We start from the raw sequence: 20831 nt of genomic DNA, 5'->3' as shown, positions 1-20831 counted from the left end.
AAGTGTTTCCTAGGGGACCCAATAATTTTTGGCGACATTGAATGTATTCTCTTAGGGAGAGAGGCGAATAGATGCAGTGGTAGAGGGATACCAAGGGTAGGCCTTACCGTCTGGCGTGGGATACCACGGCTGACAACCGGCCAATCAGATCATCTACGTCCCAGGGCAATGACGAGAGATCGGGGTCGGAAGGTCATCTGAGACCCCATGATCCAATAGCATCACAATGGGCGGCTACAGGAACGAGAGACTGTCCTGCTCATTCATTCATGACAGAAAAAGAGTGAGGGAGGGAGGGAAAGGAAAAGAGGGAGAGGGAAAGAAAGGCAGAGTAAGTGTTTTCCAAACTCACCAGGAAGTCATAGTCTGGGAGAGTTGGGAGGCTCTCTGTCCGTCTCTCTGTCTCTGTCTGTCTCTCTCTCTCTGTCCGTCTCTGTCTGTCTGTGGTGTTCTGGGCTTTCATGTGGAAGTAACCTGTGGGAAGTGAAATTGTTTTAGGAGCGATATGGGGGGGACTGGAAGTTACCAATAACAATGAAAAAAGTAATGTGATGGAAGCCTGTACTAAAGTACATACTTTAGATTTAGTGTCCAATATTGGCCTATACTATCCCTCTAACAACCAGAGAATGTCACCAGTGATTTACCTGATCCTCTAAATGTCTGCAGGAAAGAATATCTCACATCTTCTCAACTTCCTTTCTTTTCAGCTCTTCCGAGAAGTCAGAATAATGAAGATTCTAAACCATCCAAACATTGGTAAGTGTATCACTGACTGACTCACTTCTGTAAATCCTCATGACAATGTGTGCCCATACATGTTTCAATCAATCACATTTATATATAAAGTACTTTCTACATCAGCGTGCTATACAGAAACCCAGCCGAAAGCCCCAAACAGCAACAATGCAGGTGTAGACGCACGGTGGCTAGGAAAAACTCCCGAGAAAGACAGGAACCTAGGAAGAAACCTAGAGAGGAACCAGGCTCTGAGGGGTGACCAGTCCTCTTCTGGCTGTGCCAGGTGGAGATTATAAGAGTACATGGCCAATAAGGAGGCGTATGTTTAGGTATGTACAGCAGGACCAAATCGGTAAGATAGATAGGATCAAGCCCATGTAATGCTTTGTAGGTTAGCAGTAAAACCTTGAAATCAGCCCTAACCTGAACAGGAAGCCAGTGCTAAGGCTAGCACTGGAGTAATATGATCACATTTTTTGGTTCTAGTCAAGATTCTAGCAGCTGTGTTTAACACTAACTGAAGTTTATTTTGTGCCTTATTAAGGGTCGCCGGAAAGTAGAGCATTGCAGTAGTCTAGTCTATAAGTGACAAAAGCATGGATGAACTTTTCTGCATCATTTTTGGACAAAAAGTTAGATTTTTGCAATGTTACGAAGATGGAAAAAAAGCTGTCCTTCAAATATTCTTGATATGTTCGTCAAAAGAGATCAGGGTCCAGAGTAACGCCGAGGTCATTCACAGTTTTATTTGGGGCGACTGTGCAACCATTAAGATTAATTGTCAGATCCAACAGAAGATCTCTTTGTTTTTTGGGACCCAGAACTAGCATCTCTGTTTTGTCCGCCATCCACTTAATTTATTTTTATTTTTTTACCTTTATTTAAACATTGAGTTTCAAATCAATTTTACAAGAGAGCCCTGTTCATAGGGGATACACTTCCTTATGTCTGAAACACAGGCTTCCAGGGTGGGTAATTTTGGAGCTTCACCATGTTTCATCGAAATGTACAGCTGTGTATGTCAGCATAGCAGTGAAAGTTAACATTATGTTTCCGAAGTACATCACCAAGAGGTAAAATATATAGTGAAAACAATAGTGGTCCTAAAACAGAACTTTGAGGAACCACGAAACTTACAATTGATTTGTCAGAGGACAAACCATTCAGAAAGACGGATTGATATCTTTCCGACAGATAAGCTCTAAACCAGGCAAGAACTTGGCCATGTAGACCAATTAGGGTTTCCAATCTTTCCAAATGATGTGGTGATCGATGGTGTCAAAAGCAGCACTAAGGTCTAGGAGCACAAGGACAGATGCAGAGCCTTGGTCTGACGCCATTAAAACGTAATTTACCACCTTCACGAGTGCAGTCTGGGGTCTAAAACCAGACTGAAGCGTTTCATATACATTATTTGTCTTCTTGAAGGCAGTCAGTTACTGCGCAACAGCCTTTTCAAAGACATTTGAGAGGAATGGGAAATTCGATATAGGATGATTATTTTTATTTTTTACATTTTCTGGGTCTAGGTTTGACTTTTTCAAGAGACGCTTTATTTCTTCCACTTTTAGTGAGTTTGGTACACATCCGGTGGATAGAGAGCCATTTATTATGTTCAACATAGGAGGGCCAAGCACAGGAAGCAGCTCTTTCAGTAGTTTAGTTGGAATAGGGTCTAGTATGCAGCTTGAAGGTTTACAGGCCATGACTTGACTACTTTCATGAATGTGTCAAGAGATATAGGATTAAAAACATGTGTCCCTTGATTCTAGGTCCTTGACAGGGACCTGCACAGGGTTGTGCAGACTCAGGACAACTGAGCTTTGGAGAAATATGCAGATTCAAAGAGGAGTCCGTAATTCTCTTTCTAATGATCTTTTCGTGGAAGAAGTTCATCACTGCTGAAGTGAAAGCCATTCCATTCTTGGGGAATGCTGCTTTTTAGTTAGCTTTGCGACAGTATCAAAAATAAATGTTTGATTGTTCTGATTCTCCTCAATTAGGTTGGAAAAATAGGATCGAGCAGCAGTGAGGGCTCTTCGATATTGCACGGTACTGTCTTTCCAAGCTAGTCAGAAGGCTTCCAGTTTGGTGGAGCACCAATTCCGTTCCAATTTTCTGGAAGCTTGCTTCAGGACTTGAGTGTTTTCTGTATACCAGGGAGCTAGTTTCTTGTGACAAATGTTTTTTTTGTTTTTAGGGGTGCGACTGCATCTACAGTATTACGCAAGGTACATTTTTGTTCCTCAGTTAGTTGGTTAACACATTTTTGTACTCTGATGTCCTTGGGTAGGTGGGGGGAGTCTGGAAGGGACATCTAGGAATCGTTGGGTTGTCCGAGAATTTATAGCACAGCTTTTGATGATCCTTGGTTGGGGTCTAAGCAGATTATTTGTTGCGATTGCAAACATAATATGGTGGTCCGATAGTCCAGGATTATGAGGAAAAATATTTAGATCTACAATATTTATTCCACGGGACAAAACGAGGTCCAGGGTATGACTGTGGCAGTGAGTAGGTCCGGAACCATGTTGGACAAAACCCACTGAGTCGATGATGGCTCCGACAGCCTTTTGGAGTGTGTCTGTGGACTTTTCCATGTGAATATTAAAGTTACCAAAAATTTGAATATTATCTGCCATGACTACAAGGTCCGATAGGAACTCAGTGAGGAACAATATATACGACCCAGGAGGCCTGTAAACAGGAGCTATAAAAATTGATTGAGGAGGCTGTATAGATTTCATGACGAGAAGCTCAAAAGACGAAAATGCAGCAATTCTTTCAATTTTTTTTGTTGAAATTTGCTCTCGTAAATGTTAGCAAAACTGCGCTGGGATATGGTCACTAGTGTAACCAGAAGGAGAGGCCTCATTTAACACAGCACATTCATCAGGTTTAAGCCATTTTTTTCAGTCAGGCCAATCACATCAAGATTATGATCAGTGATTAGTTAATTGACTATAACTGCCTTGGAAGTGAGGGATCTAACATTAAGTAGCCCTATTTTGAGATGTGAGGTATCACGATCTCTTTCAATAATGGCAGGAATGGAGGAGGTCTTTATTCCAGTGAGATTGCTAAAGCGAACACTGCCATGTTTAGTTTTGCCCAACCTAGATCGAGGCACAGACACGGTCTCAATGGGGATAGCTGAGCTGATTACACTGACTGTGCTAGTGGCAGACTCCACTAAGCTGGCAGGCTGGCTAACAGCCTGCTGCCTGGCCTGCACCCTATCTCATTGTGGAGCTAAGGTAGTTAGAGCCCTGTCTATGTTCATAGATAAAATGAGAACACCCCTCCAGCTAGGATAGAGTCTGTCACTCCTCAGCAGGCCAGGCTTGGTCCTGTTTATGGATGAGTCCCAGAAAGAGGGCCAATTATCTACAAATTATATATTTTGGGATGGTCAGAAAACAGTTTTCTACCAGCGATTGAGTTGTAAGCCTCTGCTCAACTCCCCCTAACTGGGAGGGGGCCAGAGACAATTACTCGATGCCGATATCTTTCTAGCTAGTTTACACGCTATGTTGTGCTTGGTGACGTCTGACTGTTTCACCCGAACAGCGTTGGTGCCGACGTAGTTAACAATATCCCTATACTCTCTACACTCGCCAGTTTTAACCTTAGCCAGCAACCTCTTCAGATTAGCCTTAACGTCGGTAGCCCTGCCCCCTCACTGGATGATTCTTTTTAAGTCTAATGGAGTCGCCAATGATTAGGGTTTTCATTTTGTCAGAGCTAATGGCGGGAGGCTTCGGTGGCTCAGATCCCGTAAAGGGTGGAGCAGAGACCAGAGAAGGCTCGGCCTCTGACTCCGACTCGCTTGATGGGTAGAACCGGTTGAAAGTTTCTGTTGGCTGAATGAGCAACACCGTTTCAGCAGCATTTCCTTCCAGAAGCCAGGACCGTGCGAGGGATTTATACTACTATCTGTACTTACTGGTGGCACAGACGCTGTTTCATCCTTTCCTACACTGAAATGACCCTTGCCTAAAGATTGCGTCTGAAACTGGGCTGGCAGCACGGCTATCCTCATCATAAAGCGATATATTTCCTATATATTATACGAGTACAGCGACGCAATTAGAAGGCATAGTGTTAATGTTACTACTTACCTTCGGCTGGTGGAGGTCCTGTAGAACCATGTCCAGATAAAGCGTCCAGGGTGAAAAAGTTTAAATGAAAAAAGTAGAGTGAGGGGAAAAAAATAAACTTAAGGCGTTGGTAAATGGTAAAAAATTTCGATTTTTATTATGTTTTTAACTTTTTATAACAATTTAAAGCCTTACATTTTTTCACCCCTGGCAATTATATAGGCATGAGTGCACATGCGTAAAATACAACAAGAAGATATGGAGGTTTCATGCCTCCAAAAATTCACGAGCTGGTACGAGTTTGTGAACACTTTCCTAGCGTATTTTAATAACAAGGTGGAATGGGTCTATTCACTTTCAATTAGGAATTTTGTTCATTTCTTGAATGAATGGGCTCATTCCCAGTCAAAATGGTAGCTGTGTCCATTCCTCTGCCCTTTCCCCCTCCTCCCTTGTCCCATGTTTGGGAATTCCTCTCCAGAGTGGTGACATTGTGACATTCCCAAACTTTATTCTAATCCCTGGGTAGGATTCCACCCTTATTTTCCTAGATTGTTCTTTCTCTCACACACACACAATTGCGCACACACACAAACACAGTGACATTTTTCCTGTGTCACTCTTTGTGTGTGTCATTAAGCCCTGGCGATTATCTAACAGGTCCCCACATGCCTCTCTCCCGCTGTCATTTTGGTGATGTCATCTATACTGAACAAAATATAAACACAACATGTAAAGTGCTGGTCCCATGTTTCATGAGTTTAAATAAAAGATCCCAGAAATGTTCTATACACACAAAAAGCTTATTTCTGTCTGTAATAAAGCCTGATTTGCTGGACCTGGCTCCCCAGTGACTGGGCTTGGCTCCCAAGTGGGTGGGCCTATGAAATCCATAGATTAGGGTGTAATGAAATTATTTCAATTGACTGATTTCCTTATATGAACTGTAACTCTGTAGAATTGTTGCATCTTGTGTTTATGTTTTTGTTCTGTACACATGCGCCCCCACCACCACTATATACACACACACACACTTCCTCATCTCTACCCTGGACGAATCCTCTGCATGACTTCTGGGCAGCAGATACACACACACACGTGAAAATGCTTACTTGCGTGCGTGTGTGAGGAGGTCCATCAATGATTCACTGTTTAATACACCATGCAGCTTTGCTCAGTGTGAATGGTTAATTATTCTAATGGCCCACCTACACTACATTGCCAAAACTATGTGCACAATCCTATTTCAGCCATATCCGTTGATGACAGGTATGTAAAATCGAGCACACCGCCATGCAATCTCCATAGACAAACACTGGCAGTAGAATGGCCCGTACTGAAGAGCTCAGTGACTTTCTGCCCTGCTAGAGATGCCCCGGTCAACTGTAAGTGCTGTTATTGTGAAGTGGAAATGTCTATGAGCAACAACGGCTCAGCCGCGAAGTGGCAGGCCACACAAGCTCCACAGAATGGGACCGCCGAGTGCTGTAGTCTGTCCTCTGTTTCATCACTCGCTACCGAGTTTCAAACTGCCTCTGGAAGCAACGTCAGCAGAAGAACTGCTCGTCGGGAGCTTCATGAAATGGGTTTCCATAGCCGAACAGCACACAAGCCCAAAATAACCATGCGCAATGCCAAGCGTCGGCTGCAGTGGTCTAAATCCTCGCCGCCATTGGACTCTGGAGCAGTAGAAACGCCTCCTCTGGAGTGATGAATCATGCTTCAACAGTCCGACAGACTAATCTGGGTTTGGCGGATGCCAGGAGAACGCTACCTGCCCGAAAGTTTGGTGGAGGAGGAATACTGGTCTGGGGCTGTTTTTCATGGTTCAGGCTAGGCCCCTTAGTTCGAATTAAAGGAAATCTTAACGCTACAGCCTACAATGACATTCTAGAAGATTCTGTGCTTCCAACTTTGTGGCAACAGTTTGGGGAAGGTCCTTTCCTGTTTCAGCATGACAATGCCCCCATGTACAAAGCGAGGTCCATACAGAAATGGTTTGTCGAGACTGGTGTGGAAGAACTTGACTGGCCTGCACAGAGCCCTGACCTCAATCCCATCGAAAACCTTTGGGATGAATTGGAAAGCCGACTGCATCAGCGCCCGACCTCACTAATGCTCTTGTGGCTGAATGGAAGCAAGTCTCCACAGCAGTCTCAACGTCTAGTGGAAAACCTTCCCAGAAGAGTGGAGGCTGTTATGGCAGCAAAGGCGGGACAAACTCCATAGTAATCACCATGTTTTTGGAATGAGATGTTCGATGAGCAGGTGTCCACATAGTGTACCTCCCAATCTCTCTCATTCATTCGAACGAACTGAAAAATGGCACTCCACTTCCTACCGTGGTTATCTTTAGCCTAAATGTGTGTGTGTCCGTGTTGCTGTGTTTTGTGTCTGTCCATGTTCGTGTTGTGTGAGTGTGTCCACGCTCATACACACCAGCCCTCTCAGGAAAACCTGGAAGGAGCCCAAAAAGAAAGAGGCCATGAGACGTGGTACCAGTTGTCATAGCAACGCCGTTTCTTTCTCTGTTCATATCAATAGGAGGTCTACTCCCTCCTGGGCTACTCCCTCCTCCTGGGCTACTCCCTCCTCCTGGGCTACTCCCTCAAGCTTATGCTCTAGTCCGGCTCTAACAGACCAGAGTTAGCTGATGGTCCAGATTGAAGACCAGGATGTGTTGATTATTTATTTAAATCAAGTTAGTAATAAATGCCTCTATTTGAATATTTTGGTCTTCTTAAAATTGCTCACGAGAGAGAGGAGTGTGCAATGATCTCATATATTCATTAAGTTTCATATGCCAAACAAAACAAAATGGGAAATGTCATCTACGAAGCCGATTTGTGATCGCCTTGCCTTGCCCAGCAGGCTCCCCTTTGGTGGTCTGAAACCGCCGGCATGTGGTTGGCGATCGTTTGGTTATGCCTGGGGGGAAGCCATTTTGTTTGTGTTTCTCCCACTCAACTTCCTCTCTTCCGCTCTCCCACTTTCTCCCTCCCCCGAAGCCAGGTAGGTCAGGGAGGGAAGGAGGATGATGTGGAGAAAGAATGGGTGCTAGTTAATAGGGTGAACGGGAGGGACGGAAAGATATGCCCTCAGTGAATTTCAAATTGCGATGCCAATAAAGCATATTGAGTTCAAATATGACAGGTGTTCAAGAAAAGGTGAGAGACGAGGTGGGCAATGTTCCCTCATGTTTTTGCCGCCGAGCACATTTGAGGTCTTGTGAGCGGAAACTTGAATGTTGTGAGAATTTTGTGCAACTTCCGGTGCTCGTTTACAGTGACCACTGAGGCTGTACCCTCACAGTTTAAGACAGTAGCCAATAGGCTATTGTGGCAATTTGAGCATAATGTAGGCCTACCAACAAAACCAATGGAACAAATCCCATAACATTTTCACATGGAAAAAGCTTTTAGATTTTTGCAATATAGCCTACAGTAGCCTATATCTGGGGATCAATTCAGGCTTACATTGCATGACACTTAAAAAAAATGCTTTTTACATTATGAAGACTTGACATTTTAATTTGTAATTTTTTTACTTGGTCTGTAACACCATGGGCCAAATAGGTGACTTTAAACTGCATTTTACTGTGTTTACTTTACAAAATAACATGAATTATTACCATACAGAGAATTAGACAATGTAAGCTACTCCTCTGCCTGTTGGCTTATTTGCATATTTGACCTGACTGGCTGTTCAAGACAGCTTGAAATGTAGGCTAACACGGAACCCAAACAGTCTGCGCGCGTGCGCCATCGTGCATACAGTTATTTTGTCCCCCCCACACCAAACGCGATCACGACACGCAGGTTAAAATATCAAAACAAATTCTGAACCAATTACATTTATTTGGGGACAGGTCAAAAAGCATTAAACATTTATGGCAATTTATCTAGCTAGCTTGCACTTGCTAGCTAATTTGTCAAATCAAATGTATTTATAAAGCTCTTCTTACATCAGCTGATGCCACAAAGTGCTGTACAGAAACCCAGTCTAAAACCCCAAACAGCAAGCAATGCAGGTGTAGAAGCACAGTGGCTAGGAAAAACTCCCTAGAAAGGCCAGAACCTAGGAAGAAACCTAGAGAGGAACCAGGCTATGAGGGGTGGCCAGTTCTCTTCTGGCTGTGCCGGGTGGAGATTATAACAGAACATGGCCAAGATGTTCATAGATGACCAGCAGGGTCAAATAATAATAATCACAGTAGTTGTCGAGGGTGCAACAGGTCAGCACCTCAGGAGTAAATTTCAGTTGGCTTTTCATAGCCGATCATTCAAGAGTATCTCTACCGCTCCTGCGGTCTCTAGAGAGTTGAAAACAGCAGGTCTGGGACAGGTAGCACATCCAGTGAACAGGTCAGGGTTCCATAGCCGCAGGCAGAACAGTTGAAACTGGAGCAGCAGTTTAACTAGCTATTTAACTAGCTTACTGTTGCTAGCTAATTTGTCCTGGGATATAAACATTGAGTTATTTTACCTGAATTGCACAAGGTCCTCTACTCCGACAATTAATCCACACCATAAAATGGTCAACCGAATCGTTTCGAGTCATCTCTCCTCCTTTCAGGCTTTTTCTTCTCTGGACTTTACATTGTGAGTGGCAACTTTCATAAATTAGGTGCATTACCGCCACCGACCTCGTTTGTCTTTCAGTCACCCATGTGGGTATAACCAATGAGGAGATGGCACGTGGGTATCTGCTTCTAGAAAACAATGAGGAGATGGGAGAGGCAGGACTGGAAGAGGCAGCGCGATCTGCATCACAAATAGAACTGACTTCTATTTTAGCCCTTGGCAACGCAGACGCTCGTTGGCGCGTGCGAGCAGTGTGGGTGCAATAATTGAATAATATAGATTTCTACATTGATTTTGTAACGCTTGCGCACGCGACGCGAGCTGTGTAGTCAGGCTATAAGCCTACACGTTTTGTACTCTTGTAGGAAGCAGTAACTCCCTATGGCTGACCTATACTTATCTATAACTGGGCTAATAACTTGCTAATTAGCAAAGAATATCAACAGATGTGGAAACGTGTCTCAACTGATCTGATTTGTTTTTGGTTTGTTGCATTGAAAAGGGGCAGACAATGTTGATTCGATCACAGAAAAATCATTGATCCATATAATGCAAACTAATTGTGCGAACTGAAGTGAAGTTCAATCTCTTGTCGCTGCGCAGCCTGGCATTTTTTCGTGCCCTGCAGTCCCAGAGGAGGTGCGCGCACCTTAGAGGGAACATTGTTGGTGGGGAAGAGAGACGGAGGGATACAGACATTGGAAGAGAGGGAGAGAGACTGAGTGATACAGACAATGAAGAAGTCATATAAATAGAGGGAGACAGACTGAAGGAAATAGCAAGACAGAGGGAGAGATGCGAGACTAATTGATACAGACAGTGACTGTGAGATTAGTTGGCTACGGTCTCATTTCGGAACAGTATGTGGCCATTGAGCTTGGCACCAACATATGCTCGAAAAATCTGCAAGTTTTCTCTCCTCGACAATTTCTTCGGCAGGATGAAAGGTAGCCTAAACCAAAAACAATTAAGCACCTAGATACATAAATGTTCAGATTATGCCAAATGTTGCTAAGAGTAACAATGTGAATTTTGGACCATATTTTCAGTTTTCTTACCTTAATAGCAGGGTTTCCATTGTTGGTGGGGACACCCAGGGAGTGCACAGTTTTGTTCTCTCTCATCTCTAACACTGGCATATATGGGTGGCAGGTAGCCTAGTGGTTAGAGCGTTGGGTCAGTAACCGAAAGGTTGCTAGATCGAATCCTCAAGCTGACAAGGTAAAAATCTGCCGTTCTGCCCCTGAACAAGACAGTTAGCCCACTGTTCCTAGGCCGTCATTGTAAATAAGAATTTGTTCTTAACTGACTTGCCTGGTTAAATTAAATTTTAAAAACACTCCTGATTTGCCCAATCAAGGACTTAGTGATCAGTTGAGAAAGTCTGAATGACAGACAGACAGACAGACAGACAGACAGACAGACAGACAGACAGACAGACAGACAGACAGACAGACAGACAGACAGACAGACAGACAGACAGACAGACAGACAGACAGACAGCACGATATGGGCAAAAAATTTAATATATATTTTTTTACCCAAATATTGCAATTTGACTTGATATAAATCAAATCACTTGGGTGAACTGTTGGAATCATAGTAATAGAATGATTTATATTAAGAAGCAAAGTGGAACGCAGCATCATTGGGGCGGCAGGTAGCCTCGTGGTTGGGCCAGTAACCAAAAGGTTGCTGGATCGAATCCCTGAGCTTACAAGGTAAAAAGCTCTCATTCTGCCCCTGAACAAGGCAGAATAAGAATTGGTTCTTAACTGACTTGCCTAGTTAAATAAAATAAAATCGTTCTTCAAAATATTGCATGCGATATGGATATTGCACATGTCAATATTTGGATGTGAATTTGATTAATTGTGCATCCCTAACCGACAGACAAGCAGGGTGCATTCTGTGTAATTCAACATCCACATAAGTTTTTAATGTACCAGAACAAGTTCTCATTTACAACTGCGACCTGGCCAAGATAAAGCAAAGCAGTTCGACACAAACAACAACACAGAGTTACACATGGAATAAACAAACATACAGTCAATAATACAGTAGAAAGAGTCTACTGGCAATAAATAGGCCATGATGGCGAAGTAATTACAATATAGCAATTAAACACTGGAATGGTAGATGTGCAGAAGATGAGTGTGCAAGTAGAGATACTGGGGTGCAAATAAATAAAATAAATAACATAAATAACAATATGGTGATGAGGTAGTTGGATGGGATATTTACAGATCGGCTGTGTACAGGTGCAGTGATCTGTGAGCTGCTCCGACAGCTGGTGCTTAAAGCTAGTGAGGGAGATATGAGTCTCCAGCTTCAGTGATTTTTGCAATTCGTTCCAGTCATTGGCAGCAGAGAACTGGAAGGAAAGACAACCAAAGGAGGAATTGGCTTTGGGGGTGACCAGTGAAATATACCTGCTGGAGCGTGTGCTGCTATGGTGACCAGTGAGCTGAGATAAGGCGGGGCTTTACCTAGCAGAGACTTATAGATGACCTGGAGCCAGTGGGTTTGGCGATGGATATGAAGCGAGGGCCAGCCAACCAGAGCATACAGGTCGCAGTGGTTGGTGGTATATGGGGCTTTGGTGACAAAACGGATGGCACTGTGATAGACTGCATCCAATTTGCTGAGTAGAGTGTTGGAGGCACTCTACGCATGAACCATGCGAGACAGTCATTTAAGAAACCAAGGCTGTTGAGTCTGCCGATAAGAATGCTGTGATTGACAGAGTCGAAAGCCTTGTCCAGGTCGATGAATACGGCTGCACAGTATTGTCTTTTATCGATGGCGGTTATGATATCGTTTAGGACCTTGAGCGTGGCTGAGGTGCCCCCATGTCCAGCTCGGAAGCCAGATTGCATAGCGGAGAAGGTACAGTGGGATTCGAAATGGTCAGTGATCTGTTTGTTAACTTGGCTTTCGAAGACCTTAGAAAGACAGGGTAGGATAGATATAGGTCTGTAACAGTTTGGGTCTCGAGTGTCTCCCCTTTGAAAAGGGGGATGACTGCGGCAGGTTTCCAGTCTTTGGGGATCTCAGACGATACGAAAGAGAGGTTGAACAAGCTAGTAATAGGGGTTTCAACAATTTTGATGTTCCCAGGCTGTTCCTAGGCTGTGACAGCAGCCTGGGAACAAAACAGCCATTCTGATTCTTTCCTGAGGCAACCTGGCTAATCTCGTTATGTCACGTGCACTCACTCACCCGCTACCTCTCTCTCTCTCTCCCTCCCTCCACAGTGAAACTGTTTGAGGTGATAGAGACTGAGAAAACTCTCTACCTGGTGATGGAATATGCCAGTGGAGGTAAGTTACTTAGCAATATGACATACTGTACAACATCATATTTCTAATATGCTTTGAGCATAATCCATGAAAAGCTCATTTATTTATCTAAAATACAAGCATTATGATTATTATAGTATGACACCCTTCTGTTGGAGAGCTACCGGGTGTGCAGGCTTTTGCCCAAGCCCTGTGCTAACTCACCTGCTTCAGGCAATCAAGGTTCTGATTAGTTGTCTATTAGTGGAATTAGCTGTGTTTGAGGGCAGGGCTGGAGCAAAATCCTGCACAACCAGTAGCTCTCCAGGAGGAGGGTTGGTCTGTCTCCTGATATCCATAGTACTTTATTATTACACATAGTATTGCCTTAATCTAGTACAAATGAGGCTGCCGAACTAGCAATTGATGCTTTGTTGATGGGTTCCAGACATTAAAAATAAGTTGGGAGACTGAGACAAAATGTTAGAATGTCTCCATTCAGTCAAAGTTGAACTTAAACCTCTCTCGGACTCTCTCTCTCTTTCCCTTCACTCTATATTGCTCTCTCCCCCACTCTCTCTCTGTCTCGCTCTCCCTTCCTTTCAGGGGAGGTCTTTGACTACCTCGTAGCTCACGGGAGGATGAAGGAGAAGGAAGCCAGGGCTAAATTTAGACAGGTACTGCAGCAGACTGGATTCAGCCCTACACGCACGCACATACACTAACATACACGCCCCATGTTCAAAGTCACCCTGGCTGGGTGACAGACTTTCAAACCGCACACACACACACACACACAGACTTACGCCCCCCCTCACACACAAACATGCTAACACACACACATAATCATATTTTGTTGGGAACTGGGAAGATCCTTGGCCATTCCTGTCATTTTCAGCCAATCAGTGAAAGGGGGTCTCCCGTAAGTCCAGACAGGGGCTCCCCTGACCCCACCCCTTCTCCTCATTGGTTCAGCCCACTGTCGCTGTGGAGATGGGGATATCTGGGTCACTTGATGTAAGAGCTGGGACAGGGAGCTAGGAGAAGGGGGGTGAAAGGAAGATGGGAGAAAATATGGATGGATAAAAGAGGAGTAAAGGAGAGGGGAGGGGAGGGGGAGAAAAGAGGGATGGATAAAAGAGGAGTAAAGGGGAGGGGAGGGGAAGAAAAGAGGGATGGATAAAAGAGAGAGTAAAGGGGAGGGGATGGGATAAAAGAGGAGTAAAGGCGAGGGGAGATGGAGGGAAGGAAAGAGGGATGGATGAAAGAGGAGTAAAGGAGAGGGAGGTGGAGGGGGAGAAAAGAGAGATGATGAAAGAGGAGTAAAGGGAGGTGGGGTGGGAGAAAAGGGATGGATGAAAGAGAGTAAAGGAGAGGGGAGGTGGAGGGGAGAAAAGAGGGATGGGATAAAGAGGGATGGATGAAAGAGGAGTAAAGGAGAGGGGAGTGGAGGGGAGAAAAGAGGGATGGATAAAAGAGGAGGATAAGAGAGAGGAGAGCAGAACAGGACACGGCAAAATTAATAAATGAAAATGTATTACCCCAATGGATAGGTGCATTGATATGTATTACCCCAATATGGATAGGTACATGGATATGTATATACCCAAGTGAATAGGTACATGATATGTATTACCCAATGATAGGTACATTGATATGTTATACCCAATGGATAGGTACATTGATATGTATTACCCCAATGGATAGGTACATTGATATGTATTAGCCCAATGGATAGGTACATTGATATGTATTACCCCAATGGATAGTAATTGATAGTATACCCCAATGGATAGGTACATTGATATGTATTACCCCAAGGATAGGTACATTGATATGTATTACCCCAATGGATAGGTACATTGATATGTATTACCCCAATGGATAGTACATTGATATGTATTACCCAAGGGATAAGGTACTTGATATGTATTACCCCAATGGATAGGTGCATTGATATTGTATTACCCAATGGATAGGTACAATGATATGTATGTACCCCAATGGATAGGTACATGTGATGTATTACCCAATGGATAGGTCATTATATGTATTACCCCAATGATAGGTACATTGATATGTATTACCCCACTGGATAGTCATTAATGATTACCCCAATGGATAGGTACATTGGGATTACCCCAATGGATAGTACATTGATATGTATATACCCCAATGATAGGCATTGATATTGTATTACCCCAATCGGATAGGTACATTGATATGTATTACCCCAATGGATAGGTACATTGATATGTATTACCCCAATGGATAGGTACATTGATATGTATTACCCCAATGGACAGTAATCAGTCACTAGCTAGTTCTGTTCAACCCCTGCTTACCTGGATGGAGAAAACCACCAGATCTTACATACACACCCAGACACACACCAGACAGTGTTGACCAGTGCCAAATTAACCCCAAGCTCCTCTGTCACGTGTCAAACTCCAAATTTAAAGGGCTGCAGTGGCTTCTAACTTTAATTCTATGGTCTTGGTCCATTCCTTTCCAGATTGTGTCAGCTGTGCAGTACTGCCATCAGAAAAAGATTGTACACAGAGACCTGAAGGTAATGAACGCTTTATGTACACACACGCACATGTACCCTGGCATACACACACTCACTCCTTCACTGCCCTGGGAGAAACCCTGTTCATTATCACATCCCACATCTCCCACCACCCATCTACATCCTCTCACCTGCTACGACAAAGGGATGTGGTGTTACCATCCCCCAGAGGTGCGTGTGACATACTATAGTAGTCTCCACAGGGCAGTACACACGCTGTTCCCGCCACTCTGTTTCCACGGTGACATGTCCTGAATGATGCAGTTGCACAAGATGGAGGGAGAACATGGGAGGAAGGACCAGAAAGAGTTGGATAGACAAACATTAGAGGGAGAGGAAGATGGAGAGTGGTAGAAACCAGAAGAAAGAAAGAAAGAACTTTGCATGTGTCTACTTCTTATTACACAGTGAATGCACTTACTTATTACTGCATTAGAAGTGCCTATTATTGTCCGCATTATGACCTGATGTGACTTGTTATCGTTCATAACGACACATTGATTGTTTGAGGAGATCCACAGGCATGTCACGAGACCTGTGTCCTGTTCAGGAGGACGTAACGTTAGAGCGCACCGACATGAATGTCCAGTGTATATTGTTATTGTCAGAACAACTGGGAATCGTGTCAGCTCTATTCATTCTTTTTGACCTGCAACATTCACGCCTATAAGGTGTGGGTGACTGACGGTCTGACAACGTTACTGCCGAGTGTAAATGTCCAATGTTTACTTCGCTATTAGCATCTCATACGTTGTAGAATTTTGAGTCATTTAGCAGACGCTCTCATCAGAACGACTTACATTTTTCGTTCTTGTCCCCCGTTGGAATCAAACCCACAACTCTGGCATTGAAAGCTCCATGCTCTACCAACTAAGCCACGTGGGATCGACATCTTGTGTCACACTGAATGATGTCCCCACACACCCCACTTATAGTTCACTAGTTCCGGTGTAAAACCTACCCATCTACATCCCCCTTCTTTTCATTGTAAACAACAACAATGTCCAGTGTTTCACATCACAGAATAAATGCCACACGCAAACACACCCACTTCACCTTCTCGCCCCCCTCCTCCCCGCACCAGGCTGAGAACTTACTCCTGGATGCCGACATGAACATCAAGATCGCCGACTTTGGCTTCAGTAACGAGTTCACAATGGGCAGTAAGCTGGACACATTCTGCGGCTCCCCGCCCTACGCCGCCCCAGAGCTGTTCCAGGGAAAGAAGTACGACGGGCCCGAGGTGGACGTCTGGAGCCTGGGAGTCATACTGTACACGCTCGTGTCAGGGTCGCTGCCCTTCGACGGTCAGAATCTGAAGGTGTGTGCAAATCTGTGTGTGTGTGTGTGTTAACCTTTAACCCTGGCCTCCACTCTTATGTCCCAATTCTCTACCCATCTGTCCTAAATGTGCACTTGCTTTGAAAGGAAAGGACTAGTGTAAGAATGGTTGAACCTCCATCTAGTCCATGCTTACTCTTGCCTACCATGCTAACTGCGTGGGGAAAGGTACCAGATTGCACACTTTGGGAGACAGGTTGAGACACAGGGTCTATATATCCTCTGTAGGAGCTGAAAGTGTTGTCAGAGGGGGAAATACTGTATCCCCTTCTACATGTCCACCGACTGACCCCTGACCTCCGACCCTGCCTTTAACCTCTCCTCTCTATCTCCCCCTATAGGAGCTGAGAGAGCGTGTTCTGAGGGGTAAATACCGTATCCCTTTCTACATGTCCACCGACTGCGAAAACCTCCTCAAGCGCTTCTTGGTGCTCAACCCATCCAAGCGTGGTACACTTGAGGTGAGGGAGGATGTCCAAAATGTAAATATGTCTTACGCTTACTTTACTTCGTCGTCCACGGACTCCTTCCTTCTTCACGTCACTCCTGCCTGGTTTCTGTCTGTGTGGAGATGTATGGGATGTAAAGGTTTGAACACATTACCTTCATGTGGTCGCCCACACGCGTGCGTACATGCACATGCTGGTACGTGCACACACACCTCTTCCATCCGATAAAGTCGATTTCCCACTCCTAGACGCACATGCACTCGCACGCACGCACACTCACACACAGCTATCCCTCCCCCTTCTAGACCATTGTCCTGTCTGTACACACACTCATCGCCCTGTGCTGAGGAAACAGACATCATTAATGAAACAGCAAACGGCAGTCCTACCACTCACATCACGTGTGTGTGAGAGTTCTTTGTGTGTGTGCATTTGTGTACATTTTAGTATTTATCTAAAACTGACCTCAGATCAGTGTCTAGGAGCAACTTCATTCTTGTCCTTTTTGTACAATTACCACATCACCCAGGGGAAAAATCAAACCGTGTCTTCAAATAAAATGTTATTTGTCACATGCGCCGAATAGAACACCTGTGTAGACCGTACAGTGAAATGAATACTGACAAGCCCTTAACCAACAATGCAGTTTTAAGAAAATACCCCCCCCCCCCAAAAGATAAGAATAACAAATAATTAAAGAGCAGCAGTAAATAACAATAGAGGGGCTATATACAGGGGGTACCGGTACAGAGTCAATGTGCGGAGGCATCGGTGTCGAGGTAATTGAGGTAATATGTACATGTGGGTAAAGCTATTAAAGCGACTATGCATAGATAATAACATAATAACAGAGGGTAGCAGCAGCGTAAAGGCAATGCAAATAGTGTGGGTAGCCAATGGTTAGCGGTTCAGGAGTCTTATGGCTTGGGGTTGGAAGCTGTTCAGGAGTGCTATGGCTTGGGGTTTCGAAGCCTCTTGGACCTAGACTTGGCGCTCCGGTACCGCTTGTCGTGCGGTCAGAGAGAACAGTCTATGACTAGGGTGGCTGGAGTCTTTGACAATTTTTAGGGCCTTTTTCTGACACCGCCTGGTATAGAGGTCCTGGATGACAGGAAGTTTGTCCCCGGTGATGTACTGGGCCGTACTCACTACCCTCTGTAGTGCCTTGCGGTCGGAGGCCGAGCAGTTGCCGTACCAGGCAGTGATGCAACCCGTCAGGATGCTCTCGATGGTTTAGCTGTAACTTTTTGAGGATCTGAGGACCCATACCAAATCTTTTCAGTCTCCTGAGGGGGAGTAGGTTTTATCATGCCTTCTTCACGACTGTCTTGGTGTACTTGGCCCAGGTTAGTTTGTTGGTGATGTGGACGCCAAGGAACTTGAAGCCCTCAACCTGCTCCACTACAGCCCCGTCGATGAGAATGGGGGCGTGCTCGGTTCTCCTTTTCCTGTAGTCCACAATCATCTCATTTGTCTTGATCACGTTGCGGGAGAGGTTGTTGTCTTTGCACCACACGGTCAGGTCTCTGACCTCCTCCCTGCAAGCTGTCTCATCGTTGTCGGTGATCAGGCCTACCACTGTTGTGTCACCGGCAAACTTGATGATGGTGTTGAAATCGTGCCTGGCCGTGCAGTCATGAGTGAACAGAGAGTACCCCTGAGGGGCCCCCGTGTTGAGGATCAGCGTGGCGGATGTGCTGTTACCTACCCTTATCACCTGGGGGCGGCCCATCAGGATGTCCAGGATGCAGTTGCAGAGGGAGGTGTTTAGTCCCAAGGTCCTTAGCTTAGTGATGAGCTTTGAGAGCACTATGGTGTTGAACGCTGGGCTGTAAATGAATAGCATTCTCACATAGGTGTTCCTTTTGTCCAGGTGTGAAAGGGCATTGTGGAGTGCAATAGAGATTGCATCATCTGTGGATCTGTTGGTGCGGTATGCAAATTGGAGTGCGTCTAGGGACTCTGTGATAATGGTGTTGATGTGAGCCATGACCAGCCTTTCAAAGAATTCATGTATCCAGACGTGAGTGCTACGGGTCGGTAGTCATTTAGGCAGGTTACCTTAGTGTTCTTGGGCACAGGGACTATGGTGGTCTGCTTAAAACATGTTGGTATTACAGACTCGGACAGGGAGAGGTTGAAAATGTCAGTGAAGATACTTGCCAGTTGGTCTGCGCATGCTCAGAGTACACGTCCTGGTAATCCATCTGGGCCTGCGGCCTTTGGAATGTTGATCTGCTTCAAGGTCTTACTCACATCGACTGCGGAGAGCGTGATCCCACTGTTGTACGGAACAGCTGATGCTCTCATGCATGTTTCAGTGTTACTTGCCTCAAAGCGAGCATAGAAGTTATTTAGCTCGTCTGGTAGGTTCGTGTCACTGGGCAGCTCTCGGCTGTGCTTCCCTTGGTAGTCTGTAATATTTTGCAAGCCCTACCACATCCGACGAGCGTCAGAGCCAGTGTAGTACGATTCGATCTTAGTCTTGTAGTGAAGCTTTGTCTGTTTGATGGTTCGTCGGAGTGCAGAGCGGGATTTCTTATAAGTTTCTGGTTAGAGTCCCGCTCCTTGAAAGCGGCAGCTCTACTCTTTAGCTCAGTGCGAATGTTGCCTGTACTCCATGGCTTCTGGTTGGGGTATGTACGTACAGTCACTCTGGGGACGACGTCCTCGATGCACTTATTGATAAAACCAGTGACTGATGTGGTGTACTCCTCAATGCCATCGGAAGAATCTCGGAACATATTCCAGTCTGTGCTAGCAAAGCATTCCTGTAGTATTAGCATCTGCTTCATCTGACCACTTTTTTATAGACCGAGTCACTGGTGCTTTTTGCTTTAATTTTAGCTTGTAAGCTGGAATCAGGAGGATAGAATTATGGTCAGATTTGCCAAATGGAGGGCGATGGAGAGCTTTGTACACATCTCTGTGTGGAGTTAAGGTGGTCTAGAATAGTTTTTCCTCTGGTTACAAATTTAACATGCTGATAGAAATGAGGTAAAACTGATTTAAGTTTCCCTGCATTAAAGTTCCCGGCCACTAGGAGTGCCGCCTCTGGATGAGCGTTTTCCTGTTTGCTTATGGCGGTATACAGCTCATTGAGCGCAGTTCTAGTGCCAGCATCGGTCTGTGATTGTATGTAGACAGCTACGAAAAGTACAGATGAAAACGATCTAGATAGATGGTGTGGTCTGCAGCTTATCATGAGAAACTCTACCTCAGGCGAGCAAAACCTTGAGACCTCCTTATATATATCATGCACCAGCTGTTGTTCACATATATGCATAGGCCCCTGCCCCGTGTCTTACCAGAGGCTGCTGTTCTGTCCTGCCGACGGAGTGTATAACCCGCCAGCTGTATGTTCTTAATGTTGCCGTTCAGCCACGACTCGGTGAAACATAAGATATTACAGTTTTTAATGTCCCGTTGGTAGGATATACAGTTGAAGTCGGAAGTTTACATATACTTAGGTTGGAGTCATCAAAACTCGTTTTTCAACCACTCCACAAATTTCTTGTTAACAAACTACAGTTTTGGCAAGTCGGTTAGGACATCTACTTGGTGCATGACACAAGTAATCTTTCCAACAATTGTTTACTAACAGATAATTTCACTTATAATTCACTGTATCACAATTCCATTGGGTCAGAATTTTACATCACTAAGTTGACTGTGCCTTTAAACAGCTTGGAAAATTMCAGAAAATGATGTCATGGCTTTAGAAGCTTCTGATAATTGATAATAATTGACATAATTTGAGTCAA

At 44.7% G+C, this 20831-nt stretch overlaps 1 protein-coding gene across 4 annotated transcripts in view; it reads left to right on the top strand.

Annotated features, from left to right (window-relative positions):
* Positions 1-20831, top strand: part of LOC112068360 (MAP/microtubule affinity-regulating kinase 3) — a 133027-nt gene that overhangs the window by 72623 nt on the left and 39573 nt on the right. For 2 of the 4 annotated variants that reach the window (XM_024135491.2, XM_024135493.2), the window contains exons 4-9: positions 711-759; positions 12682-12747; positions 13312-13382; positions 15221-15277; positions 16362-16598; positions 16960-17100. In XM_024135491.2, the coding sequence (XP_023991259.1) occupies positions 711-759; positions 12682-12747; positions 13312-13382; positions 15221-15277; positions 16362-16598; positions 16960-17100 (621 nt within the window). The remainder of the gene's footprint in view (positions 1-710; positions 760-12681; positions 12748-13311; positions 13383-15220; positions 15278-16361; positions 16599-16959; positions 17101-20831) is intronic. The other 2 variants (XM_024135494.2, XM_024135492.2) reach the window with 1 other exon arrangement.

Source organism: Salvelinus sp. IW2-2015, unplaced genomic scaffold, assembly GCF_002910315.2.
Source record: "Salvelinus sp. IW2-2015 unplaced genomic scaffold, ASM291031v2 Un_scaffold467, whole genome shotgun sequence".
In the NCBI taxonomy this organism is placed as follows: Eukaryota; Metazoa; Chordata; class Actinopteri; order Salmoniformes; family Salmonidae; genus Salvelinus; species Salvelinus sp. IW2-2015.
Note: the sequence above shows the minus strand (reverse complement) of the source record. Positions and strands in the feature narration are given on the sequence as shown.